The sequence below is a fragment of the Scedosporium apiospermum genome (genome assembly GCF_000732125.1).
Source record: "Scedosporium apiospermum strain IHEM 14462 chromosome Unknown SEQ_SAPIO_0110, whole genome shotgun sequence".
NCBI classification, from domain to species: domain Eukaryota; kingdom Fungi; phylum Ascomycota; class Sordariomycetes; order Microascales; family Microascaceae; genus Scedosporium; species Scedosporium apiospermum.
The window spans coordinates 1,131,474-1,158,661 of record NW_015971811.1 but is presented as its reverse complement, the minus strand read 5'-3'; the positions used below and the strand labels follow the sequence as shown (position 1 = coordinate 1,158,661).

Sequence of the window (27,188 nt, the reverse complement as noted above, 5' to 3'; positions counted from 1 at the left end):
TCTGCTCTTTCCCTACCTCGATACTATACTTCGCTCATTTGAAACGTCTATTTCCCTTTTCCCTCGGCTTAATACCTATGCCTTCTCAGTTCGACGATGGACCCAAGAAATACTAGGACTGAGTGTAGGCAGCTCATGGTGGACTACAGAGACAAGGAGGCAGGCTCATGCACAAGCCTACACCTCATAAACCAGAGAATATCGATCCCGCCAAGGACTTCAAGTCTCTGCGCTACTACGGGTGCTACTACGGGTGCTCCTACCAAAGAAGCACCACCATTTGAATGGCACGGTTTTCACATGCATGTTACAAATACCACACGGCAGCGCCCGACAAGTTTCCCAGATCATGAACACTTGCCTTTCAGAGCTGTTCCGGCAACTAGCAAATGGCCCAGAGATATAGAGCCGCCTCTAGGCCCCGAGCTCTTCACCGACGGCAGCCACTCCTTCGGACGAGTCAACTATTCCGTATCCCGCACATTCGGTGCCGACCCTCCACGTCCACCGAAAGCCGGCTACGAGTGGGTCTGGTTCCCAGAAGGTTACTGGGCCGAGAGGAGAGTTCCGGATCGAGTCCCTAAGCGTTCTACGTTTTGGAAGTAGAGCTCAAGACGTAGGGCGGCGCAGTCCAAGGACTCTGTACGAGAAGATAAGGCCGGTCGGGAGGCAGCATATCCGAAGGGGCACGAAGGGGAAAAGCTTTCTCGAAGGAGCACGTACCTTTCGGAGGAAGCACACGTGGCGTCCCTGCAGGGGAATCTGTCGACCGAGGGTAGAGAGACGGCTTCGAGTTACCATTACGAGGAGGAGAGTCAGAATGTTATTCCTCCTCCACCTCCTTCTCTTATGCGAGCGTCGGAGGTTTCGCACCCCGGGCCGGGGAAGGCCGTTTGCACCTTTGATCAAGTAACCGACGAAAAAGAACTTGATAGAGGTAATGGTGAAGCAAGACGACGGATGCTCTGGGGGGCAAACTCTGCAGGAAAAAGGCCTCGAAATGATGGTCCAAAAAGAAGCTTCTTTTGCAGAAAAGTGGATTTGAAAAGTAATTTCAAAGGGATTTGGTTGAAGTGCTTCCGAAGCAAAACTTCACCTCAGACGGCGGTTCCTCGCATTGGGATACAGGATCGTAAGTTTCTCCCACCTGGCGCTGTTACACGATTTGAGATCGCTGACACTGGGGTGATCCAGAAGAAGAAAGGGAAAATAACTTCCCTGGAGGGGTACGTCTTCGAAAACCTAGAAAAATGTGCGAAGAGCTTCCATTGTGAGCTAGCATTGACCTTCGAATAGGAAGCTATTCGCATCAGGACCCCTCCTCTCCTCGAAGAGTCCGGCGTCGAGAGCACCACCCCAAATCCCGTCGCGGTAACTCCGCCTGGCGATGTCCACAGCGACGACTGCCTATGCCACCGAAGCTGGACGCCGGGTTCTCGAGCACTATCCGGAGGGTCTTGCCAGACTGTAATTAGGCCCACGTGGGCAGGCACCAGGCCCGTATCACTGGTGATACTGCGGGCGATGTCTGAGCCAGCAAATGAAGTTTGGCATGCGAGGTCGGGCAGAAATACGCCTGCACAATCGAGATAGCTATATTCTTCTGGCGGAAGAGAATGACTCAAGGCGGACTTGTTTCTCAAAAGCTCGCTCAGGGGAACGGATTCGAGAGTCATCAGGGAAGAAAGACTTTTTCAATAAATAACAAATTAGGAAAAAGAAAGGCCATTGCTAGTTTCACCCGATATTGAAAGCTTTGGACCAACAGGCCCATACTTCATAGATTAGATTCGTGCTAAGCTTCATGAGACCTAATTGAGGCCGGTGAGGATGGAAGAGGCAATATGGAAGGGGAGCTAGCTTGATCCTATCGATAGCTCCATTATTGCCCATTGTGGGCTGTTCCCCTGCAGCGACCCTAGACCTTGCAGGATTATTGAATATTGGAACGTGCCGGGGAAAGCTCATCATCAATTGAGGTCGCCTCAGCTCCTTCAGCGCCTCACGTGGTGTGCTACCTCCTTTGTGCTTGGTCGGACAGACCAGAGACAGACCAGAGACAGGACGGACGGCAGCCGTTCAATGATGATTCGGTGCCGCCAAGCTCCGCCTCCTCTCATCAATGGCTCTCTCCCTCTTGGGGGCTGGATCTAATTGTCTTGGAAAAAACATCTCTTAATGTTGAAAGTTAGGTTCCGGACGTCAATTCCTAACCGTATTTAAGGGATCTATTTGTTCCATTGAATTGTGAATGAAATTGCCGGTGGCATGTCGACTAACTTTGTCCTAACTTCTGCGACTGGAGCTAAGCTGCAGCTGAGCTTTCCGCATTGAGTTGCGATTGCTTCGTCTCTTTGCGACTCGCCACCAACAGTCTCTACCGATCGTGCGCAATCTCTATCTCGCAGACTGTTTGTCGCGAGAATATAAACGATTTTCTGCCTCCTAGATCTCTAGAAGACGACATTTACAGAAGCAGAAATGGCTGCGGAAGCCAGTCAAGGTAGGTGCACACAGCCCCTCAATCCTTGAATTCCCCGCGGTCGCTCCCTGGCGAACACCCTGCGCTGACCGAACCACAGCTGAAAATGCGACGCCGCCCCTGCCGCAAATCACTGTAATCGGGTCGCTCAACATGGACCTCACATCCTACGTCAGCCGCGTACCACGCGCCGGAGAGACAATTATGGGCGACCACTTCTCTACGGGCACGGGTGGCAAAGGCGCCAACCAGGCGGTCGCCTGCTCGAAGCTAGCCCACGTCAGTCCCGGCCACGCGCCGCTCGAACGTGGGCCCCTCGCGAAGGTTAAGATGGTTGGCGCTGTGGGAGGTGACTTTTTTGGACAGGAGCTCATATCGGCGCTGGAGTCGCAGAGCGTCGACTGCTCGAATGTCAAGCGGATCGAGGGCGAAAGCACCGGTGTCGCTATGATCATGGTCGAGAGCTCGGGCGAGAATCGCATCATTGTGACTTTGAATGCGAACAAGAAACTTGCACCGGCGGATATTGGCGACACGATTCCCGGCGATAAGCCGGATTTGGTCATATTGCAACTGGAGCTCGACCTCAAGACCGTACTACATACCATTTCTGTTGCCAAGAAGCAAGGAGTTCCTATTCTACTCAACCCTTCGCCCGTGAGGAAACTCCCCGAGGACGTCTACCAGGGGCTAGATCACTTAATCGTCAACGAAATGGAGTGTCGCATGCTCCTGGGACATGCGAACCCTGCACGGGAGCTTACACAGGAGGACATGAGGAAAGCCGGATTCTCCTTCGTCAAGAAGGGCGTCAAAAATGTCGTCATCACGCTAGGACCCCGAGGAGCCTTCTACTTCAACCACCAGCATGAATTCGGCTTCGTACCCGCCCAGTTCCACGGAGACGTCGTCGATACGACAGGGGCGGGGGACACATTCACGGGCGCGTACGCCCTCGGCGTCGTCCGGAACAAAGAAAACTTCAACATCGCCTTCGCCCTCGAGGACGGAGCACACGCGGCTGCCTGGACCGTCACGGCCCGCGGCGCGCTTTCTTCGATCCCGCACCTCGAACGTCTTACGTTACCCAATCTCCGGTTCGACCATTCGCGTCGCGATGAGCTCCTGGCGGCGATACGGGCGGCGAAGGGGGACTCGATTGGAATATCCAAGGAGGACGCGGCCATGTCGGTGGATAAGGACTCGGGGGATTCGCCTTCGAATTGGGCCCTTAGTGAGGATGACCTCGATCCTGTACCTGAAAAGAGACCTAGTGAGAACGGGGATGGAGACGAGAGGCCGGCAAAGAGGCATTGTGAGGACGGCGCATAGGGTAGGAATTCTGTATGGATAGAGGAGGATATGGGATGGATGGTTTGATCAAATGGATGTGATGATGTGATGATAGCGGGTCGGATTCGGCGCATTGCAATACGCATTTCCCCTGTAGAATTAGATGTTTCTTTTGTATTTATTGCATTTTATGTTATTTTCTATAATTTTGCTCTTTTATTTTGCAAATGCACAATTCCAAGGCGGATGCTCCTTCCGAGTTGTTTCATGTGTTGGCGTCGATTTGCAAGGCTGAGGAGAGCTGTGGTTGGTCGAAGGCGCCGACCTCAGGTCCCAGAAAAAAATCCCAGCTTCGCGTCCACCCCCAGCCTTGTCTCCAAACCTCCATCATTTCCCCCCACACAACCACCAACCAGACCGCAACAAGGAATCATCCTCTTGGTCTCGTTAAGCCTTCGGCATCAATTTAAATATTCGCCCAATTATTTACCCATAGCCTGTCCTACCCTTCTTTTTTGGTCCTCCTAATCACAGGCGCGTCCCCAGAGCATCAGCTCCCTTCATCTCCTCCATCGCGTCCCGGTCAGAAATCCTCAACGCCCGCGCCTCCCCCATCACAATGGCCACCATCGACCAAGACCCCCTCCTCCTCCTCCGCCAATCCATCGCCGCCAACAAACCCGCCATCCCCACCTCATCCACCGACCCCAGCAGCCCCGCCGTGCCCCTATCCCAAGCGACGCACCTCCGCTTCCCCCACGCCAACGACACCGTCATACCCATCGCGGCATCGACGCGCTTCGTCACCTCGGGCGAAAACGGCGTCAACGTCCGCAGCATCTACTTCGCCTGGCTGAACCGCGAGGTCGCTATCCCCGAATACAATGCATCGGCGGCGAAGCTGAATGCCGAGCTCGAGGCCTCGGGGAGCGAAGGCTCCGTGCATAACCTTGCGTTTGTTGAGCGTTTGGATCTCATTACGTGGTTGGAGGGTGCTAGCGAGGAGAGTGAATACATAAAGCCGTTGGAGGGAGATAAGGCGGGTGGTGCGGCCACGAAGGGAGCTGCTGCGGCTGCGGCCGGGCTGACAAGGTCGGGACGGGGGACGTTGGATCCAAGGATGGCTGCGATATATAGCCATGAGAGGCGGATGGGCGATAGGAACACGGTGTTAAGAGGGATCAAGCCTACGGTAAGTTTGAAGCCATGTACACTTCTTAACACTTAGAATCGTCCAAGATGGAGCTTTCCTTTGGCTAATGGGGATATCCAGGACTTTTCCCACGTTAGGAAGATCGCCACGGTCTTTGTCCAGAGGAAGCCCCAGCACCCTGGAACAAGCAGCATCGCCGACCCGGCTCTATCCTCGCAACGCGCCCCCGGCCGCCGACCCGACCCCATCATCCTCCTTTCCCCTTCAGCTTCCTCGCTTCTCCGGATGGCCAACATCCGCTCGTTCCTCGAGGACGGCCGCTTCTCGCCCCCCGATGGTCCCGGCACCGGCACGAACATGCTCCACGTCACGCGCATGATGCGCGACATCGACCCATCACGGCCGATCCGGTTCATCCTCGTGGAAGGCCCCGAGCAGTTCAAACCGGAGTACTGGAACCGCGTCGTCGCCGTGTTCACGACCGGTCAGGCGTGGCAGTTCAAGAGCTACAAGTGGTCTACGCCCAGCGAGCTGTTCAAGCACGTTCTCGGAATCTACGTTGGTTGGAAGGGGGATAAGCCGCCTGATACGGTGGCGAGCTGGGGTCACCGCGTTATGCCGTGCGCGGTGGATAGGTGGAGGGATGCGCCTGATGCTGCTAGGTTTAGGGACAAGGAGGTTGTGGAGGCGATTTGGAAGGCTATTGAGGGTAGTATGAGGTCGAAGGGCTGGAAGAGGGATGCTGCGCCGGCGAGGATCTAAGGAGATGATGGCCTGTGGAACTTATTCAGCGGGTTGTGAATGCGGCAGACAACCGGACCGTTAGAAGGAGTCTTTTGACAGTCCTCGTCAGAAGACGGAGCTTTACTTTTCGGGCCATGTTTTTCTCTAGGCTACGGGTTGATGAGAACCAACCTTTTTTTTTCTTCAAGATGTCTACAGGTATGTTGGAAGGAAGGGAAAGGGGGATACTATTTCAGAAATTACGAGCGTCAAGGCGTTGCGAAGGATGATTTTCTCGCTTTAGAATTTGGTCCCGTAGATATAAAAGCCAGTGGCATTGGCAGGTGTACCTTTATGTTTTTCGAAGTATCACTGTGAAGTTTGGTTCCGAGAATCTGAGGCAGGAGAATCCCCGTTTCCGAAGTTGCAATTGTGACCAACAGCTGCATGAAGATTTTGATGTGTGGGTGTGACGAGACTCCGAAGCCACGTTGGCGCGCATGGCATGGCCTTGTCGCATCAGCGAGGCGTTTCCCATCCCCGAGCCCAAGGGCCACTATTCTACATCTACATGAGCGTTGGTATTCTATTGATTGATGCCTTGCAATGCTGATAACACGAGAGGCTCGAAGACAACCAGCGAAGTAAGACCCCGTGGCACTCCCCTTGTCGGCTATCCAAGTGGACGACAAGGCTGGTTACGGGACGCCGCGGTATATGGGTTCATTAAAGCATCAGTCCTTCTCTCTCAATCATATGTCTTCGTCCCGACAACTTTGGAATTTCCGAGGGCTCATGGAGCAACGCGGAGAGAGCAACCACGTGGTCGTGATACTGAATCCACGCCCTTCAACCCTGCAGCCAGCAACCAGCAACCAAGTTGCCATCGATTTGCCATCGATGCTGACGGAAAACCCAATCGAAAAGGGAAGATATCACCCGACACACCTGCAACGGCCCCCACGTTGCCTCGCGATATCCGGATGCATCGGCAGCATCGGCAGCATCGGCCAAGCGTTGTGGCAGGGCGTAGAAAATATGAGCTCTCACAAAAAGAAACAGTATCGAATGGCGGGGAAGCCAGGAATTCAACAGGCACTTTATTCCGGTGTGCGTGGCATCTGCAGGTGGTTTCCAACGTCGTGTCCTCTTTTTTTGATTTTCGTAATCTAGTAGGATGCAACTTTCGCCCCATCCACACGAAGATGTGAGCATCCCGTTTGTTGGGGAACGAAGAAAAACATCCAAGGATCATTAAGAAAAGATGGAGGGGGCGTTTGCAGTGCCGCCCTTTCTCTGGGGGTTGCAGCTTGCTCTCCACGCCCCTTTTTTTTTTTTTTTTTTTTTTTCTTCGGGTTCTGTCTTCCTTCCGACAGTCCTGCTTGAACTCGGCGCTTCTCATTTGCCAATGTTTCGATAGGTGCAGATAGGGAGCCGCAAACTCGGACTGTCGAGCTGGGCTGAGACAGGATGGCAAGCTCGTGTTTCTGGTCCGTTTTTTGGCCTCCATCTCACGAGGCGAGAAATGACGAAAACAAGCCACACACACCCAACGAGGAGGAAACTCTCCTCATTGTTCGACGAAGGAAAAAAAAAAAATAATAATCAGGGGGCAAAACCTTAAAGAATCGAGCCGAGGAGCTTGTTCCCATCAAGCCTTCTTCCGTTTCTTGTCAGATCAGTTCCGCCACGCCAACTGCCGATGAGGCCAACCGTTGAATTTGTTCGCCTTCCCTTAGGGGGGGTGGATCGATTCTTGTGGGAACTGCCCCGATCGGCGAAGTATGTTGGGGACACAAGATGCTTTTGTGGCTTGCTTCAAGCCTCCTCTTTTTATAGTGCCCGCTTTTTTCGTTTTCTTTTTTCGAAACTAGGAAATAGAAACGAAATAGAAAGGAAGATTATACGTTTTTCTAAAGTTGGTGGCCACAACGGTTTCTTGGGGTGTGATATGCTCCGAGGAGGTGGATGGCCTTCTTCTTCCATACTAGACGTCATGACACGAAGACGCCGTCCGCAATTTGCACGCGATCTGGAGGTGACATCCGCGTTTCGGTCCCGAGGAGGATATGCATCTCACCCTCCCTCATCTTAAGACCAGCTGGCACTAGACTGACCCTTAGGAGCAACTTTGGCAAACCTTAAAAGCACAAATCTCAAATAAAAGAAGACGCTGGAGTGGACAACAGCCACTCGTCTGCCTGTCTCACAGAAGGACCGAATCTGCTGCGCTTCCCCATAGACGCAGTCGGGTCGGTCCTGTACATCAGCTAGCTTGCGTCCCTCATCGGATGCAATCAATAGCCACTAACATCCACGAAAACACAGTCCAGCCGCAGCAGATTTTTTTTTTTCATCCTTCTTCCGTTCCTTTTTCTTTCCTCTTCCGGCCGTTTACTTGTTCAATACCTCTGCCTCTTTAGGCAAGCATCCAATACGATCACTTCATTTGGTAATTTACTTCGTAGAGAGCCGGTTGATAGTAGTGGCGGGGCAACTGTGAGGGGCCAGAACTGACATCGTGCGTGAAGTCGGGTTGGTGAGGCTAAGCTAGTGCGCAATGCCTGCGAGGACCCTCTTCTCCCCCCTTTTGCCCGTAGCTGCATTATCGTACAGGATGTACGAAGATGTCCGTTTCCATACGACGCTGCAGCCCCAGGTCCTGCAACGATTCCCTGCCCAACAAGTTATTAGCTGCTGTGCAAGCCCTGGGACAGAATCATGTGTTGAGATAGGGCTCCCCAGAGGAGCAAAAAGCATGGCATCGCCGATATGACATCAAGCCATGTAGGATGCTTACGTGGTATTCCTCGAGGCCGCAGGTCCAACCTCCTTTTACCCCGAGCTCCATCCAGCGTAGAGCATATTGTTCTCGGAAACAGCCTTGTCGTTCAATTTCCCAATTCGGGACCCAGACCTGGGGGAATAAGGGTCGTGCCCCTTGGAAAGGATTTGACGGCCAATCTCCATCTCCCAATTCCGAAGCGAACGCATGGTTTTCCTTCGCACACCGCTATGAGGAAACTTCCCATCCGATTTCGTATCCGTCTTCTTCAAAACAAGTTAGAATAGGGGTGGAGTGGTGCAAAGGCGGAGGAGGGGGTGGGCGAGTTTGATAGTAAGGTTAGCAAATGCGACTATCATTGAGCCCATGGCACGACTTGGTCTCCACTCCATTGACGGTGTGGGTCGTTGCCAAGCCAGCGAGGAGCGGCTGGAGACAGTCCAGAGGCGAATTTTTTCGTTCAAGGGTCTTCGAGTGGAGAGGTTGAGGTCGTCTGGAGGTTCTAGAAGGAATGGCAGTGCAGAACCTAGCATCTCGATAAACCCCCGCGAAGCAGAACGGGATGCCGGCTTTACTGCGACGGTGTCATCAAACGGCAAATGAGAAATAGCTCCCCCTTCGTCGTCCTTTCGTAAACTAGTGTCCAAGTAGTGTAATCTAGTGTAGCCTTTCCATCGTTTGGCTTGCGCTACCACATCGTAGGGGAGTCAAAGAGTCCGGTGTGGTGCAGATATGCTAGCAAACTCCAGAGTCGGAGATTGCCGTCTGGAGATCCTGGAGCCACTTGGTTACAACGCCAAGGGGGCCCGCCTCTCCCCCCTGAAGAGGCAGGGCCGACACGTGTATTGGAGCTTTGCGACATTGCCCCGGCTGTCCAAATTTTTGTAGATCACAACATTACCAGCGCCAAGTCGAAGTTTAAAGCGGATCCGGAGAGAAGATGATGTGCGATGGACGGACTTCGGGAATGATACTTTCAAGGTGTGCGCGGTTCTGTTGCGCCCGAGATGAAGACACCGGCGGAGCTGGCGACGCGTAAACACCGTGCTGCCATTCAAGGTTGGGTTTTAAGCAATGGCGTCGCGAAAGGTAAGTGGTTAAGTTGCGCTATGGCACGATCAAGTGGGAGAAAGTTTATCGTAGCGCATCTCAACGATTTGCCTCCTGAGCCATGTCATCCCGTTTCGGCAACACAACGGCTGTATATGGCAATGATGGGCGGAATCCCCCCTGGTCTCTCTCAGCTCAGTAACATTTGAAGTGGGTGTTTCTCCAGCTTAGAGCGACCATATTTGATCTATTTCACCGAGACATGTCAGATCATTGCTATCGCGCATACTAGAGTTTAAGCATACGGAGACCTCGGCGCTTGACGCTAAACAAAATTTCAGAACCTTTTAGAGGCGGGTGCCCTACGGGGCCAAAGAAGGTAATAGTCCGGGCATAGATCGGATTTGCAGTTCCTTGAAAGACATGACCGGATGGGAATCGAGACATGCATCCAGGCGAGAGCCGAGCCGTCCCATGGCCATGTGCTGGCCTACTTCGTACAATATATTGTCTCTAATTTCCCCGAGAAGACTAGAGGTGAACGCCCCGAGCGAGGAGATTGGACTCGCGTCTCGAGCCGGGTGATGATCAATGCAGTCTGTCCCCGAGTTGGGTAGGGCAAGAAGATATCTGGCGTCGATCATCGGTTTCAGGCCCAAGACCCAAGTTCTGAGCCAGACTTGAATCCCTCGTCGAGGCGGAAGGGCGTCATGCCCGCTCTCTCTCCCGTTTTGAGATCTTGAGTCGTTTACCACACCTGCTCGGCAAGGGCCTTGACTCGCAGAAGACTCCATCCTCTCCACTTGCCTGGCGTACTAGTGTACGCTAGGGTACGAAGTACTTCCTAGTGTATTGTAAGAGGTAATGTACTTCGTACATGTCGAAGGAATTACGTACTTCGTACTTGCGGCACGAGAACAAAGTACTTCTTGGCGTCTCAAGTATCTTGGTACCAATACAAGTAGTCTCACCCCCTCCGTCTCGATAGATTCGAAGAAGGTGCGTCCCATTCCGTGGCGTGGCTTAAGAATCCACGTGGCAAGTCTCCACCCGGCGGTGGAGACTCTGGTAACCCGGAACATTTGAGAGGCCTGAAGTAAAGAAGCAAACACACACGAGCGTTCGAAGCTAGTTTACTATCCCCATATTAAAGAAGAACCTTCTATTTGCTGAGGACGAAGTGTTCCAGAAAACTGTTTCACGCCAACAACAAATTGGAACTACTTGTACTTCGTATGAATATTCTCAAGATTGTGCGGCTCAGTTAGCTATATTGTACGCGGGGAATGACATTGTGTAAGAGGCTGGGACAAAATTTTCAGGTATCTTTTCACCATCAACCATTTCCGTGAGATGCATCATCTGTCGCCACTTCAATACTCAACACTGTCCGCCGCATGCTTGTAACCCAGCTTTTTCTCAACTGTCTGCACTCCGAACTGACGGGATTTTTTTTTTTTTTTTTTTTTTTTTCCTCGGCTCCTACATTTGGACCTGCTGATGAGGAACAGCTTGGGAGGTATAACGTCGTGAGTTTACTCCTTTCTGAGCTCTCCAGTTGTCTCTCGACTGCGAAGTACTTCATATGAGTAGACACAACGGTTTCGATTTGTGGGATAGATTTGGCAACGCTAAGACAAGGATCGCAGATGAATTCAAGTCAAAATCGCCAGGTCAAGTGTTAGGACATGAGTGCCCACAGTTTTCCCGGTCCGTCTCGTTATTGTAAAGTGTTAGGGCATGGCTGGGTTCCGGCTTTGCGAGTGGTGCGCAAGGAGTTACGGGCCTGGCTGTTTCAATAGTCTATCTTGTTAGTTGTGCGGCGCTGGGGCTAGTTTCCCAAAGACTGGAGGCAACACTAGCCAGGCCATGTCGCGACTGATAATTAGATCAAGTGTTTGGGTGGCGGGGTCGATTTTCACCAGCCTCTCCACAGACGAATATTGATGCGTGTAGTGTACTTCGTACCTCGGTAGTAATCGGCAGTGTTAGTTCATTGCTAGCCCTCAAACTCGAACGATCGAGCCCATTGTATGGAGTAGGAGGGAAGGGAGACTGGGACGATAATGGTCAACGGCGACCTTCGTAAAAGAAGGATGGAAATAGTCTCCACCGATCGAGGAAAAAAAAAATAAGAATAAGAGGACGGAAAACGAGGATATTTCGCCTGGCAGAACGGTATCTTCGTTCGCTCAGGCTAACACGTCTGGATCCGATCTTGATCTCAGCCATCCTCTTCCGGATATATAAAGAATTACAGCCGTGCGCAAGTGATATCGAATCATAAAGCGTCAATGCCTGGCTGGTATTTTTTTAATACTAGTCGGGCGCCTCCTTTGCACGCGGCACTAATACTTCATCCATCGTAGTTTACTTCGAATGCGAAGTGTTCACAAGACTGAGCAAGTCATAGCGCACCGAGCCGGCTGGCCACGATGCGGCTTCCCATCGAAACAATGCTTGACACACCTAAGGCAAACTAAACCCACACTATTGGTGTAATTTACTTTGTAACTTCGTAGTGATCACAATAATGATGAGTCCAGACCTCCATGAATACTAATTGCCACGTGGGAATTGACAAGCTCAGCGCAACAAGCCGAGGCATCGTTTCAATGCTTCTCTCTAAACTACGAAGTAAACTAGTTTATTAGTGGTTGCGTTGATGTTGTCAGCTTCCGTTTACGAAGTAGCGCCGAGACCGTGCTGTGTCCTACTATTATATGCTAGGAGTCCGAGTTTGCTGTGTACGAAGTGGTGGAAGAGAAATTGAGCGCTGTGATTTTGTCGTTTGGACTGTCCGGGTCCAGGGGCTGGATCAAATCCTTGTGGTTAGGATCCCTTGTCTTCTTGCCACATGGCTGGTAATAGTCTAAGTTTTCCCTCCCGTCTTCCTTTTACATAGATAACGAAAGTGACGAGATGCAATGCTTGGTAGCAAGACTGAGGTACTGAAAGTCGAGATTTCTGGGGGTTGCATAATCGGTGGCTTGACCCCTTGATGCTCGAGCCAATTATGGACTGCTCAAAGACTTCGTATTGCGATTGAATCCTTCGGCCATACGCCTAATTTCCCGGGATTGCTTGTGCGAAGGAGAGTTAATACTTCGAAAGGGCTTACTTCCATGTCAATTCGCCGTGCCGTTTTGACTACTTCGTATATTAAACAGGCCTTATCGAGCAAACTCTTCGATGCATCAAAGCCCATCGTCTGTGGTGGCTTTAGACACACAAGTGCGCCCGCACGGATTTATCCAGTTATATCATCCCATATTAGCCTTAACCCCAGGTTCCTGCACGGTCTCGGTCTGAACAATAATGATGATGACAAGCGCCACTAAATTCTCGATTCACACACTATCTTCGCACTCTACACAGCCGCAATAATCTACATGTCTGGAATGTAGATTAAGCGGCCAGTCCAGCCCGCCCGGTCAGGCCCAGCCTGCAGTTGGTGGTGTGGTGTGGATCACCGAGCGTATGGGCGGGCGTCCACCTGAATGTCCACGTGGCAATCATGTGGTTAACCCATTAACCCTCTTTCTGGGTGGGAAAATGTTGGGTCTGGGAAATTCTAGAAAGAGGCACGGATGGGGCACGGAAGATTCCTACTCAGATTGAGATTTGCACTGCAAATTTCCCAAATGTAACGATTGTGATGGAGACTTCATGAAGCAACACGAACACACACAGGAATGACCCCCACATAAGCGACGCGCGGGGTAGATAGTCGAACCCATCAAACAACATTGAAGTCTTTTTCTTTGGACGTGAATGCGTTATTGTGTTTGGTTGGCTTGTTCAAGATGAGCCTCTGCTTCTTTCTCGGCCGAGACATTTCGGGTGCTGTGTGACCTCCCTTTTCCTGCCGATAATGACCAACATTCCTACTAGCAAATATACCATTTACAGAGCACTTCGTAAAGAAGGCCAACATTACGAAGTAATGGCATGAGAATCGAAGAACAGGAATGATTCCGCAGTGGCTGTTTGGTGGACGAGCGGAATACTGACTCCCTTCGATTCCTTCCCCAACTGATTGTACAACTTCGCAGTACATACACCTTGTCGATTTCATTAAAAATTAAGTCTTCGAACAATGAATGGAATTGATCTTATACTCGACCTGGAAAGCAAATCTTTTCTTTTCAAATCAACCTCCACAATTGCACCATACGAAGTCTCCCTTAGTAGTGGGTCTCTTTCCGTTGCCTTGTCGCAACGCGTCGCTGAGTACCCTAGTCGACCATGAAACACTCAGTGTACAGATACAACCTGTCGGGGAATCCGGTCGACCAAGGATCAGTTAGCCAGGCCCAGTTCACCCACGTGGACGAGGTTTGGTATTCCGGGATGACGCACGCCAGTAACAATTAACATACTCCGTACTTTGCCAGAAGCAACTCGCAATCGATTGACGCAAAATCCAATATTTAGTGAGTGTCCTTAATCTTGCTTCGATACGGACGGTCTAGCTGCTGGCAGTGCCGCCTTTACTTCATTGGAACCGCTGGAAAAGTGGCTTGTATTTGCTCCCCTGACAGTGTTCTGCCTTTACATCAACATTGTTAAGGCTCTTCAAGGCGAGACATTTTCTCATACTCCGTATCTCTTTTTCTCGTCTTCGCAATGTTACCGTCCCTACGGTGTTCCACGAATAATTGAAGAATATTAGATGGTCTGACCGGGGCGGTGAGGAACGAATGCTTCGTTCGTAAAAGGCTCTTGCGGAGACATTATTAAGAAGAACTCAAATAAGAAGAACTCAAAATTGACCAAAAATACAATGTTACGTATACTTCGTATGAGTACACATACAATAGTTTATATCAATTGATGAGATTCCTACTCTATTAGCCAGTACATCAATGTAGAGTCGCATTGCCTAGCGTATCCTGACAGAGCATAATGAGACTCTTGATCACATGGAGCTATTTGAAGCAACACTGAGGTGAGGCCAATTTAGTCCCGTCAGTCCGAGTGGGTGAATGATGGGCAAGAGTCCTCCCCTTTACTTGCTAACTGTACGCAACAACGAGGAGGCTCGTCCTGACCAAGTTGAAGATGAGGTTGAGGACTTGGTGATGGTCTCAACGATTAAATAAATCGTAATACATAAGACCACATGTGTCCTGTTGCGCTATGCCAATCATCCCATCGTAACTTTCAATCCACTAAACATCTCTTGACATCCAGTTGATTTCACCTCAAATCATCGATGTCAATATTTTATCCCTCGCCCCGGCTGAAGGAGGCACTGCAGTCTCGTTCTCTCAGCTCTGTGGCTCTAATCTCGTAATGGTCCACCTTTCGGTTTCTCTGGACCCAAAGGGACACACGCACTGTTAAAAAAATCAACACAACAGTTCTCCGTACCGTTACTCTCGTAGGTGCCAATAAAACTGGAGTATGAATTCCTTCTCTCCGCATATTATTGTTCTTCATTGATAAATGTACTTCTCTGGACTGCCACTTTTCTGGCCTATCTTAAACTGCACCAGCATTTCAGCAGCAGCACAGCCTTCTCGATTGGACACTAATACTCCTTCGTTTCTCACCGCAAACACTACAGTATACCACACTACCCGTTACCCCAGATATCCCTAGAGCGTGTGGGTCCTTCTAGAATCATTTCCAGAACCTTCATCTTACTAGACACGCCATCCCTGGGTCCTCGCTTCCTTCACTGGGATGCCTTGACTTGGGGATTCCTCCATCCTTTGGCATTTTGTTCTCTCACCGCAACTTGGATGTTGTTTTGCCCATTTTTTTCGATCCTCCTTTCTGCCCGTCTCCATCCGCTTCACATTGTCAGGGATAACCCAGGGGTTCGCCCACGCGGCATGACCTGCAGTTTGCCTAGCTTATGAGAGCATCGCATGATGTCCAAATTTATAGGCAGGGAATGGGGGCTTATTTTTATGTCAGTTATGAAAGTATTCGTTGAATACCGATGGAGTTATTGACGAGAGTACGTTTTACAAAGTATTGTCCAAGTATGATACTGCGTTGGAAAGAAGCCTTGACAAGTCCTACGAGGTTTGCGCTCTGATTGAGTGGTCGAGGATTTCTATTAGCACCCCTCCACGCAACGCCAGGCTGGGAATTCCTCCAGTAACCAGTAAAGTAAGTTACTTCGTAGTTTTCTCCCGAGAGATCCAGCCACTCACAAGACTCTTCACATCGTGGACACAAAATGGGCTTGGTTTCTTGGTATTTATCTTTGCGAAATCACCCACCGGCACCCAAAACACTCAAGCGCCCCGGTTCGATTGCGACCCACCCTCGGCATTCTCGATCCGCTGTCTCATTCACACGTGTGCGGGCCGGGATTCTCGACGAACTCGGTATTTTATGCCTTTGGGAGAGGAAAATAGCAACGAAGTCGGAGCCCAACTTAACTAGGAACCCTCTCTAACACGCACGTATCAAATTGGCAAGGTAAGGCGATCACCGGAAATTAAACGAACAAGGCAAGGCTCAGCAAACTTATGTCGATGGAACCCTGGTTATAAAGATTAGCAAGACTGAATCCTTCGCGTTTTCTTGCCCACCACTTTCCCCGGACCCTGCCCTGAACGCACCTGGAATGAAAAGATCCGGCGAAGCTGCCATAAACATGCGACGTGGGGAAAGGAGCTGATGGCCAGTGCTTTCAGGTGTCTTGTCGCAGGCGACTACAAGCTAGTGCTCTTGACTGTGCTGGCCTACTTCGTCGTGCAAACCGGGGAATGTAGATGTCCGAATAGTGACAAACCTCTATACTACGAAGTAGTACGGAGTAGGCGTCACGGACAGGGCCCGTCGCCATTTCCCCTGAGAGGAATATCGAATTCCTTCCATAATTCTTTCTCCAGCTCCATCGTCTCTATTGCATCCCTCGCTAACATTGTGGTTATTGAACACCTTTCGAAATGCTCGGATTTCACCAGCGAATTTCCTCTGAAAAGTCGACTGCAGGCAAAGTACCCCCCTATTTCCCATGAGAAAGTGAAGCAGTGGCGGCGTGCATGGGGGGAGGGGTGGGGACACTGAAGGGGGGGAAAGGACCCAAAAAAAGCAAAATGCGGGAAGGAACGGAGGACAAGCAACTCTGCCGGACGAACATCCCTGAAAGCCACGCGCTGATCTGTTGCGGAGACCTTGCATAATCCCTGCGAGTTCTACCCCATGTTGCCATGCTGGATTGTGGTTCACCTCGCTATTTCTGGTTTCACCCTCATTTTCCCTCCTCTTTCGACCTTTCTTTTTTCTTTGGTCCATTTCACCTTCATCTAAACGTCTGGATGACTAGTATAAATGGCATACATTACAGGGCCAGACTCCAAGATCGTCTCTACCCTTCCACACCGCTTGACTGATACTTACACTGCTTACTTCACATGAAGGAGTACGAAGCCTTCGATACCGTGCAGATTTTAGATTACACACGGAATACCAAGATGCAAGAGCCAATACATTTGATGCTGGGTTTTGCGTCTGCACTTCTGGCTCAGAGAGGCAAAGTGTGGGGCATCCTCCCTGAGAAAGCCGTCTGCGCTCCCTCCCTCATCGGCGCCCCAAACCATTCCGTCCAACCAGACACGCAAAATTGCAACAATAATTCCACGATGCCCAATCATGAGTGGACGGACGCTGTGAGAGATGACACACATAAATCTAGCTCCATCGGAAAAGACCTCGACGCAGCGGCAATAGTTTACACGCCGTTTGTGGCTTTACCCGACAATCGCGAACGTTTAGTGGTGACAGACTGACAGTGGTGGTCTAGACTCTTTGCAGTTGAGGTCAAGGTTTACTTTACTTCGTACCTCTTTACGTGATGGAGGAGGAGGGGCCTGGCCCACCAACGTTCCTTCCTCTCAAGCCCAAGAATTCCGGGCACGTCCTTGGAGGCGGAATAAGAGGGGTAGCTTTGATCTGGGCAACCAACCATGAGCCTGAGAGAGCACTGGTTCGTCCATCCCTCTCCCATTCGATGACTGCCCACGAAGTAGTAGAGTCCCCTGGTTACTTGGGATCGTGGGCCGTCCGCTGACAATTCGATCAAAGGAGGTGTTTACTACTATCTCTTGTGACCTGGCCGGCATCTTTGGACCCTTCCGCATATTTTTGTTGAGCGGGCGACCTCGTCCTTCCTGGCATCATCCCCTGCGAGTCTGGGACAAACCAAGTGGTCAAAGCCATCGCCTTACATACGGGGAGCAATATTTCCCTTGCCATATTATGCACGAGACCTTGCCAGAATTTGCTGTCGAATCCGTCTGCATCCTACCAAGCATCGGACTGCGTTGGTCTATCATCTCTCGAGAGTGTTTATGCCGCATCCTGGCCAACCGATCTTGGGGTGTTTTGTTGACGGAACTGGATTGACGCCACCTCGCCTCGCCGGGCATTGCATCCTGGTCGTTTCCGGGCCTCCCCCTTTTCATACGGAGTACACTGCGACCGACGGGGAGATGCTCCATGGCAGCAAACTTTTGGTGACTAGCCTCGACCGCCACATTTCGTTTCTTGAAGTAGGAAGGGCAAGGGAATCGATGTTTTTGCCCAAACCCTTTCCAATGCTACCCATTACTTTATTACTTTACCTGCTAGCGTGTGGCAAGAGACAGCGCGATGGTGCACAATCGGAAAACCGGCCAGAAGACTTTCCATACGAAGTACGTCAGTTTGTTCAATTGCGTCCCAACGCACCGGGAGTGTGGAGGGGAGATAATACACCGCACGTGGGCAGTAAGGGATCAACCCCAGCACCCTTCCAACAAACAGAGCCACGACCATGGATAGCGTTAAAAATCCCCGAGAATGCCGACAAGATCCGAGACCACGCCTTGCTTTTTCAAGCTTCAAGCGCAGGACAATTCCTCATGGTGCACTAACTAGGATACTACTCTAGCAGCTACTCTTTGAAGGTAATTTCGTGGTAATAATACTGCTCTCCTCTTCCGAATCACTTTCTCGGAGGCGCAGATCAGTGGCAACTGTAGTGGTACGAATCCTCCAACACCGCCGACCATCCCAACGCTCGATGACGAGGCTACTTCCTTTGACATGATCAGAAGTGACGGGCCGAATTTCTTCGAGCTGCCTGGTTCTGGTAGTGCTTTTAAACTAGAGGTAGATGTTTATTTGATTTGATATGTGGCGGTGGGAGGTAGCATGGCTCTACTTCTTTGCCTCACAGTCGGGTTCGCCTTTCGGCTTTACTAGAGTTCTGTTGCTGACACTACATCAATCAAGGACTTCAGCGAGATGTCCACGTCTCCGCGTTGTTACAGCAGCCCGCCCTTTGCTTGGTGTCCCCCAATTTCTCCTGACTGCTGTCTCGGCCGGCTGTAGTGTATTAATAGTGGACTTCGGCGGAGACGTACTTCGTACGAAGTATGTATAGTGTAGTTCCATGGACATCCGCCTCTTTTCTTCCGCACAATTGCCGTGGGTTTTTACACTACTCCGTGTTTGAGATGGTGCTGCAACCTCTCGATCAGAACCAGGCCCGCCCGCGAGCCGTTAGTAACGTCGATTGCGGAGACGCCAGAGTAATAACCACAGTCCTTTTGTCAGGGTTGCCATGGAAGGAAGTACTAGTACGAGATACTCCTCCTCCCAATATCTAGGATGAGGAGGGGTTTGTTATCATTCTTGCTTCCCTGGGCTGCTTGTTGTCTGGTTATCTTTTGGTTGCCTTCGCAGTGCTGTCAGGCCATTTTTCCCCACCCCGTTCAGTGCCAGCGGGAATGAGTGGAGGCTGCTATTGTATGGACTTCGGACACGTGCGATTGTACCAAACACTGCATTTCTAAGTAGTGTAGTACCTAGGGCGCCCCCTCTAGGCTACGAGAATTGTCATCAATTACCCCCCGACACCCAGCTTTGGAGCAGTCAAAGTACGGGTACACCTACATTGCTTATTTACGTAGTAGTGTATTCCAATTGTCCTCTGTCGAAGTGGACACAGCAGAAATGGTGCTTTAACTGCTTCGTCCACTCTGGGATTAGACATGAAAATACTTGTGGGCCCTTGCAAAGTACTAATCTAACACAGGTAATTCATGTACAATTGTAGTGTAGACCAAGTGCTCGTTTACTTTGGAGTGGACTTCCGAGGGAAGAGGTACTGATACTTCTAACTGTGACAACCCATGAGGAGTGTTTGATGTACTTTGTACTTCGTACCATTCGTGCCTGCAATCTGCTGCCCTGGAAGGATGGAAGGAAGTTTCGACGAAGCTCGCCTGTCCTGGGGAACTCCTAGTTCTAGTGCTGCAATTGTGGGCGCCCCACCACATCGCATCGCCGCTTCTCTGCACCACTGCGCCATTGTACGCCCACACCTCGTGCTGCCTCGCATGTGGACCTGTGCACGCCCTCCCATCCTTGCACACCCCCCCTCTACCCCCTCTAGTGTACATCCACTACTTCTAGATTGGCCGGGTCCCCCCTTCTCAAACCTTCGACGGGGCCATTTCAATCTGGGTGCTCGATCCTCCACCTTTCCCTCAAAACCTACCCACTCTTCCATTTATGTCTGCCCTTTCTCTTGCCCCCCTTACCCAGCCTCTTTTTCGTCCCTTTTCCCTTATTCGTTATTATATGAGCGTACCCCCATCCCGTCTTCGCCACGTTTTTCTGACCCGAAACCTTTGTTTGGCAATAGATGGAAGCTCTCCCCCAGTTGAGCCGTCCCAGAACTGAAGACCACCATCCTTCCTCGCGATCCTCTCACGCCTCTCCCTCGACCTGGGGCCATCACCACTCCGAGGGCATCGGTTATCCTCCACGATCCTCCCCCTCATCACCAACTCTTCAAGCTTTGCCGCCGCATGGCTCTGAGACCACAATAGATTCAGCATTCTCCCACCGCCACCACACCGAATCGCCTGCTGATCAGTCCCCGTATCTGCCGCATCTTCCTCCTCAGCATTTACCTCAGCCAACTAAATCCAAGACGGGTGGCCTATTTTCCTTCGCCAGTAGGATTGCGACCTTTTCTGAGCCCGTAATTCGACGTCGCCCATCTATCTCGTCTATTGCACGCTCTCCTCCCGGTCCTAGCGATCCCACCTCACCCTCCTGCGAATTCACATATACCTCGTTGGACCCTCGGACGACTTCGACCTCGCAGGCAAGGCGTCCTTCAAACCAGTCATCGTCCTCGAATCAATTTTTCACACATCGCCCTGAAGGACATCGTTCCAGCCAGTCCCTGCTGCTCCAGAAGGACAATCCGCCTTCGCAGCCATATTCTACAGCAGACCCAAACCGACCTCCCCCCCTCTTGCTCTTGACCTCAGACAACAAGATGCACCAGACATCGTCGCGTCTCCTCCGCATGACGGATGATGATCGGCCGTTTACCAAGGTTGGTGAAGACAGCGTCACTTTTTGACTCGTTTCTTATGTTGCTTCGATTGCTTCACTCTTCGTTCGCCTCTTGATTATTGGCCTTCCCTCGCTTGCGCTCCGTTTCCCACTCGCAGCTCGCAGCTCCCCATTTTGATACTAGTCGGTTGCTGGCGTGCGATTTGCAACCCACCTCTCTCATCGAAGCGCATTCGCCGTAGTCCTGTGAAATCGATAGCTAACTTGGTCGGTTTGCCCATGTAGGATTTTAAGGATCTCTTCTCGACCCTGGTCGTCAGTCTTCTTCCACTTAGTGCCCACAGAGTACGGTTAACGAAGGTTGAACATACCTTCCTCTCCGAAGATGCCATCAATAATCTCGGCTCTTTGAAGTTCTCGCAGTCCAACCGTATGCCTGATCCCAAGGACCCCACAAGAATCGTCACGACGACGACCACGACCACCTTCTCCATGGCTAGGGATATGGCCAGGGCAATTTGCCAAAGGTTTCTAGATGCGAGGTTTATCGAGTCAGCAGACGGCAGGCTCCAGCAGGTGTATTCGCCAAAGGGATCGGTATGGCAGCTTACTCCTAAGGGAATCACCATCCTAGACCGATTCTGTGCGAGGAACGGCATCCAGCAGAAGCACGTTCAAGAACTTGTTGGCAACAGTGCGACGCAGTTGGTTATTCTCGAGAGGAACACCAGCACAGACAAACTCGTCACGGATAGGGGTACGATTGAGGTGATTTTCAGGAGGTTTGTCGGGACCCAGGGCTTCAATATCAAACCCAACATCAGCTCGGCGGATTCCGACTCCCTAAATGAGTATCGTGATGGTGTCACCGGTGTCAAGATGGCTAGCGAGCGCAAAGTCAACGGGAAAATATTCAAGGACACCTTCACAGGGAAGGCGGCGTGCGACTGGCTCATGGACTGCTGCACAACGGTAGATCGCAGGGAGCCCATTGAGGTCGCAACCCTCTTTGTAGCCTACGACCTCATCGAGACTATCGTGCAGGACCGGGCCTACATGGCGCAGAACCCCAGCGCAACCCAGTTCCAGCCTACAAAGCACGCCATCTACCAACTATCCACCAAGGGCAAGGAGGTCATCAACGGCAGCGGTTCCCGCGGAAGGTCGTCAGATAGCGAAGCCGTACCGCAGACGCGGAACGTGATTGCCCGAGACTCGAACACCCAACGCCTTGACAAGATCCTTAGTGACCCCGCTCTACGACTCTTGTTCCGCGAGAACCTGCGTGAGACGCATTGCGAGGAGAACCTCTCTTTCTACGTTGACGTGGAGGAGTTCGTAGAAGCCTGCCGTTATGCCGTACGTGCAGCACAGAAGAACCCATCGTCCAGTGCCATGGACGGAGTCAAGGAAATCATGGCGCAGGCGTACGGTATTTACAACGCCTTCCTAGCTCCCGGATCGCCGTGTGAGCTCAATATCGATCACCAACTGCGAAACAACTTGGCCATGCGCATGACTAAGGCGGTGGGTCAGGATTCTGCCATGATCGACACTCTCAAGGAGGTTACAACCCTTTTCGAGGAAGCCCAGAACGCGGTATTCAAGTTGATGGCTAGTGTAAGTAGTCCCGGGTTTCTGGCCGCTATTAATAGCTTGGGATTATTCTAACGCGTTTGTGTACAGGACTCCGTACCAAAGTTCCTCCGCAGCCCTAAGTACGAGTCGACGCTCAGGCACTACGATTTCGATTCAATACTCCCGGGGCGAGCACCAGAGCGAAGCCTAAGCCGATCGAATCGCAGCTAAACTATTTTTTTTTCTCTACATTACTGAGCGCCGATGTTTCTCGAATTTCATGTTGACGATACCCGTCTCATTTATTTTGATCATATCCCCATCTCGATCTATGCTTCCTCCCCCCTCTACTGTCGGCCGTTGGGCGGAAGCACCTCCCTCAGCTCAGCCATCGCTCTGCAGGAGAACTGGCAATCTGTCAGCCTGACGATGTGCACATACCCCAAGTCGTTTACGGTCATTTAATTTTTATAGAATTCAGATCTTCTCAGCATGCATTGGGTACATTAGGCTTGTTTCCAGGAGTCTCAGCAATCGGACTTTTTTCGGTGCCTCTTTTACACCAGATCACATTTTCCTTATCTCTTGCCATCGACGAAACTCGTACAATAGGATAGGGGCGCCTAGGTAGTTCTAGAAACGCGCCTTGATCGTTTCTTGCACCTTGTTTTGTTTTCTTCTTGTCTTTGGCTTTTTTTTTCTCTTTTCTTATTATTCACGCCCCCACCTTCTTTGTTCATATATGGTTACTTTGCAGCCGGCGGTCAACACTGCATCTGGCTTTTCTTTCAGCGTTCATAATCCTGTTCTTTATCGGAAGTAAAATGGGATCGGCAGGTTAAGGCAGAACATTCAAGCCATTCCACGGGGTAGGAAAGAGGAGGAGCCGGGCGGAATCCCATCAGCTGTGTTATTTTTCGGTTTATTTTCTTGGTTGTCGTTCTTTCTGTTTCCGTTTTGTTCGCTTTGTGTAATGCATCAATACAGTGGATTAAGAGTGTTTAACCTAATGTTTGGTGTTTTTATTATATCTCTGCAGGATGTGTCTGATTTTGTGTCCTCAGGGTGGTCCTGGGTATGGAGCTCAGCTGGTCGCTGGCTGTTGGAATAAAGGTTCTCTGACTCGTCCAGCGAGTGGGAATCTCTTCTGGTTTCTGCGAGGATCTGGCTGGTCCACTCCTGCCAGCAGGAGCGAGCCCCGAAAGTGTGCCTGTGAGATGGGGGGCCCTGTGTTACGGATATTGTGCAACAGCAACATGCAAAGGGGGGCGGGATTTGGAAGAGGGTAGATGGATAGCTACAGGTGGTAAGCCATGGACAACATTGAAAGGCGTTGGTGGATATAAAGGACCCTGGTGCCAGTAGAATAAGAACCAATTTCATGTCTTAGAAGAAGACAAGGCCCTTTCTTGTTTTATTTCGTTCTCATGGAAATGCTTCAATAGTTTCTTCCCACCTATTATCCAATGTCGATGTGCCAATCTCGGCAGCAACTGGGGAGTAGTAAATCCAAACTCCGTAAACCCAAAAAAGAAGGTATCTCAAATAATTCAACTCCAAATGCTCTCCAAAAGAAAAAAAAAAAATCCCTTGCGAAGGAAGCAATATGATGAAATGGCACCGGTGAGATCCAAAGCAACACCCAACACGCTCCCGCAGCGACCCGCTAATAATACAACTCCGCACCCGGGGGTTCTTTCAACACGGCACCATACCGGACCGGCCGGTCGTTTTCCTGTTTCCTCGCTAGCGGCGGCGCCGGTACCGACGACGACGGGGGTATGTAGGCCGAATAGGTCTTCTTCGGTTGGACCTCGAGGTGCAGCGACCTTGTCCGTCCGGCGGAAAGGATACCCAACGCGGCGAGGTCGACGGCGGGTTCTTTTTCCTCGCGCACGCCCGGTAAATATCCAACGGTAAGAGAGACCGGATGTTCTTCCTCCTTCTCAATAGTCTTGGGATAGACTGGCGTCGGGGGCAAAGGAGCCGCCGTTAGCGCTGGGGTGGCTAATTTTTGTTGTTCCCGTTGCGGCAAAGGCAAACTCGTTTCCTTCCCAGAGGAGACGGGCGAGGAGTCAAAGGGGTTCGAGGCAGCAATGTCAGAGTAATCTTGGTATTTTGCGCGGGGATACCGCGTCACGACGCTGACAGCGGGTTTGAGCGGCTGCCAGGCGGAGAAGCGGGCTGAGGGGGAAGGGCGGGTGGCTTCCTCGTGCGGGGTGGAAGGGTAGAAGGATGCCGAGGTGGGGCGGCGGTTCACACGGAGAGGGGAGGGGAAGGCGCTTGGGGGCCCCGAGGAAGCGGATTCGTTGGTGGAGGACTCCGGGTGGTTGTTTAGAGTTGGAGAGGTGGTGAAGAGGGTGGAGGGCGCGGGGAGGTAGGCGGGGAGGTTCGTTGTTAGGCGGGAGAGGGTGCGAGCGTGGGATCTGTTTTTATCCTCGCCGCCGTCATATTCGTGGGTGATGTTGGTTATTGTCTCTGTTGTGGTAGATTTCGGACGGATTAGGTCTGTCTGCCAGGGTGGTAGTCTGTAGAGGGCGTGGTCGATGAGAAGGCCTTGGTCTTTGTCGTCCATGGATAAGCGGCGGGACGTCGTCGGGGAAGTGGTGTACTTGAAAGCGGGACTTATAGGAGGACTCACCGGGTCGTAAGGAGCGGGACCGAGAGGGGGATAACGGGCGAGATCAGTTCCCGCCGTGCCGTTGGGCGGATGAGGAGAAGGGGCGCCAGTCCCAGGGACAGAGGCAGCACCGTTACCTTCCGGGACGGGGCTTGTGCTCGCGGCCGATGCAGCTTGGGCCTCGACCTTGATCGCATCTACGAGGGAGCCGTGAGCCTTCTTCAACGTCTTCTTGACAAAAGCTGCCATAAACACATTACACCTCATATCGACGTCCTCGCGCACGTACAACCCCGACAACGGCGCACCAATACCCAACTCAACAGGCTCCACGGGCTCGCCGGGTAAGGTCCCCGCGACGGTCCAGGTCTCGCGAATGTTGAGCCCCATGGGGGCGTAGACGTGTGTCTGGACGCCCTTGGGCACGTTGTTGAAAGCGGCAGTGTAGCTGACCTGTCCGGTGACCATGCCGCCGGGGAGGTAGGAGATGCTGTCGGTGAGGGAGTACCAGGCGCAATGGAGCTCGTCCGGGGGCGCGTTGGCGGGGCAGGAGATGGGGTGGCGGGCGATGACGAGGGGGTTGAGGTCGATCATGCGGAGGTGGTCTTGGAGGAAGGCGATGGCGACTTGGCGGGAGACGCCTGGGGGGAGTGGGGTGATGGTTGTGAAGACGGTGCGTTTAGACATTGTTGGGGGAGGATGAGAGGAATGTGTAGGTGCGATGATGAGGATGGAGGGGTGGGGTTGGGGGCTTGGATCTGGGAAGTAGGAATTGAGAGGGAATAATAAATGTGTTAGCCAGGTCCTCGATGTCCTTGATCTCGTCTATCTCGCCTGGCTCGCTTGTCTCGCTTGTCTCGTCTCGATCGGGTTGCCGTCGGTCGTCAAAGCCGGCGGGCAATCGAAGGTTTAAAGTAAAGTTGAGGTGACTAGCAGCAGGGTGGGGTTGAGGCTTGAATACCGGGGTTGGAGTCGAGCTAATGCTGGACTGGTGGTTCTTTGGCTCTGACTGCTGGGCTGGGTTGGCTGGGTTGGCTGGGGGCGGACGTGGAGATTTAGTGGAGGCTCAGTGTTCAGCTCAGTGCTCCTTCCTGCTGAATTGAAACTTGAGCGACGTCACCATGAAGGAAGTCGGTGGCATTTGAGGTTTGGGTTGGAAAGGAGTAGGAAAATCATATGAAGTAAAATGGAAAATTAAAATAAATACGGAACTTCGGCGAAAGAAGTTTCGAAAGACCGAAGAGAGAAACAAGAATATTGGTGACCAGCGTGCAGGACCCCGATCGTGAAACACTCTCTGGTTCAAGCAGAAGGGGGGAGCTCTGAACAACAAGCCACGATGAATGGGTTCAAAAAGTGAAAGACAAATGCCAGGATATATGACCTTTTCCAGAGACAGAAAAGAACAAATCAATCCCGCCCAAACAATTGAAACATGTTCCCGTGTTGTCTTGCCTCTTCGCTAATGGCTTCCATAGGCCCAAGCCCACCGGCTCCTCAAGAACCCGAAGCGAGACGGGAGAGACATCAATGAGGCGGAGCTTCTGTACGAGCGAGTAAGCGCACGAAGAGAGACCTCAAAAGGGTCTAGCCAGGAAGTGAAGCGCGCGCCACGGGCCTTTGCGCTGCTGTCCACCACCCTCTTTCTCCCTTGTGTCTTCTTTTCCGACGTCGTCATTTGCCGGCTTGGGTGGGTGCGGTAAGCGAAGCCTCGGATCTGGTGTTTCCTTTCGGATTCGTCTGATCCTATTATTAGCTGCCCAAAACTAGGGGCTGCATTGTGTGGCTGGGCTCGTTGGGCATGATGTGCTAGAGATCCGGCAGAGTAAGACTGATGATTGAAGATTGGGTGGCCTACTTTTTGGATTGTTTATAGTTTACTCGATGTTGCTGCATTCCTTCGTTGATGTATCCCTGCTCTATCAGAATCTATTGATGCATTGATATTTTTCTCCACCCCAAAGTGCCCTAATCGAGTCGTCAATAGACTAAACACTCAGAAGCCATCTAAGATCTTCTGTCAATGCAACTGATGCCGTGATCATGACATGGAAAAACCACCCCCCAAAAAATACTCCTCCATCCCATCCTTCATCAGTGATGCTAAAAAAAAAAAAAAAAAAAATAAAATAAAAATAAAAATAAAACTACAAAATAAATAAAGGAAAAAAAAAGAGAC

General features: G+C 51.5%; 3 protein-coding genes and 1 pseudogene across 3 annotated transcripts; 3 read left to right on the top strand and 1 right to left on the bottom strand.

Moving 5' to 3' along the window:
* Positions 1-2,481: 2,481 nt before the first annotated feature.
* On the top strand, positions 2,482-3,814 carry SAPIO_CDS7267 (Ribokinase; the record flags this gene model as incomplete). The annotated part of the gene is made up of 2 exons (XM_016789157.1): positions 2,482-2,503; positions 2,583-3,814. The coding sequence occupies 2 exons, from the start codon at positions 2,482-2,484 to the stop codon at positions 3,812-3,814; spliced, it is 1,254 nt and encodes a 417-aa protein (XP_016640984.1).
* Positions 3,815-4,394: 580 nt separating this feature from the next.
* SAPIO_CDS7266 (Uncharacterized protein) lies at positions 4,395-5,690 on the top strand (the record flags this gene model as incomplete). Its single annotated transcript, XM_016789156.1, has 2 exons — positions 4,395-4,967; positions 5,049-5,690. The coding sequence occupies 2 exons, from the start codon at positions 4,395-4,397 to the stop codon at positions 5,688-5,690; spliced, it is 1,215 nt and encodes a 404-aa protein (XP_016640983.1).
* A 15,101-nt stretch (positions 5,691-20,791) lies between these two features.
* SAPIO_CDS7265 (Developmental regulator flbA) lies at positions 20,792-22,620 on the top strand (the record flags this gene model as incomplete). The annotated part of the gene is made up of 3 exons (XM_016789155.1): positions 20,792-20,851; positions 21,097-22,431; positions 22,498-22,620. 3 exons carry the CDS (start codon positions 20,792-20,794, stop codon positions 22,618-22,620), a joined length of 1,518 nt encoding a protein of 505 aa, XP_016640982.1.
* Positions 22,621-24,055: 1,435 nt separating this feature from the next.
* On the bottom strand, positions 24,056-25,696 carry SAPIO_CDS7264 (annotated as a pseudogene; the record flags this gene model as incomplete).
* Between the last annotated feature and the right edge of the window lie 1,492 nt (positions 25,697-27,188).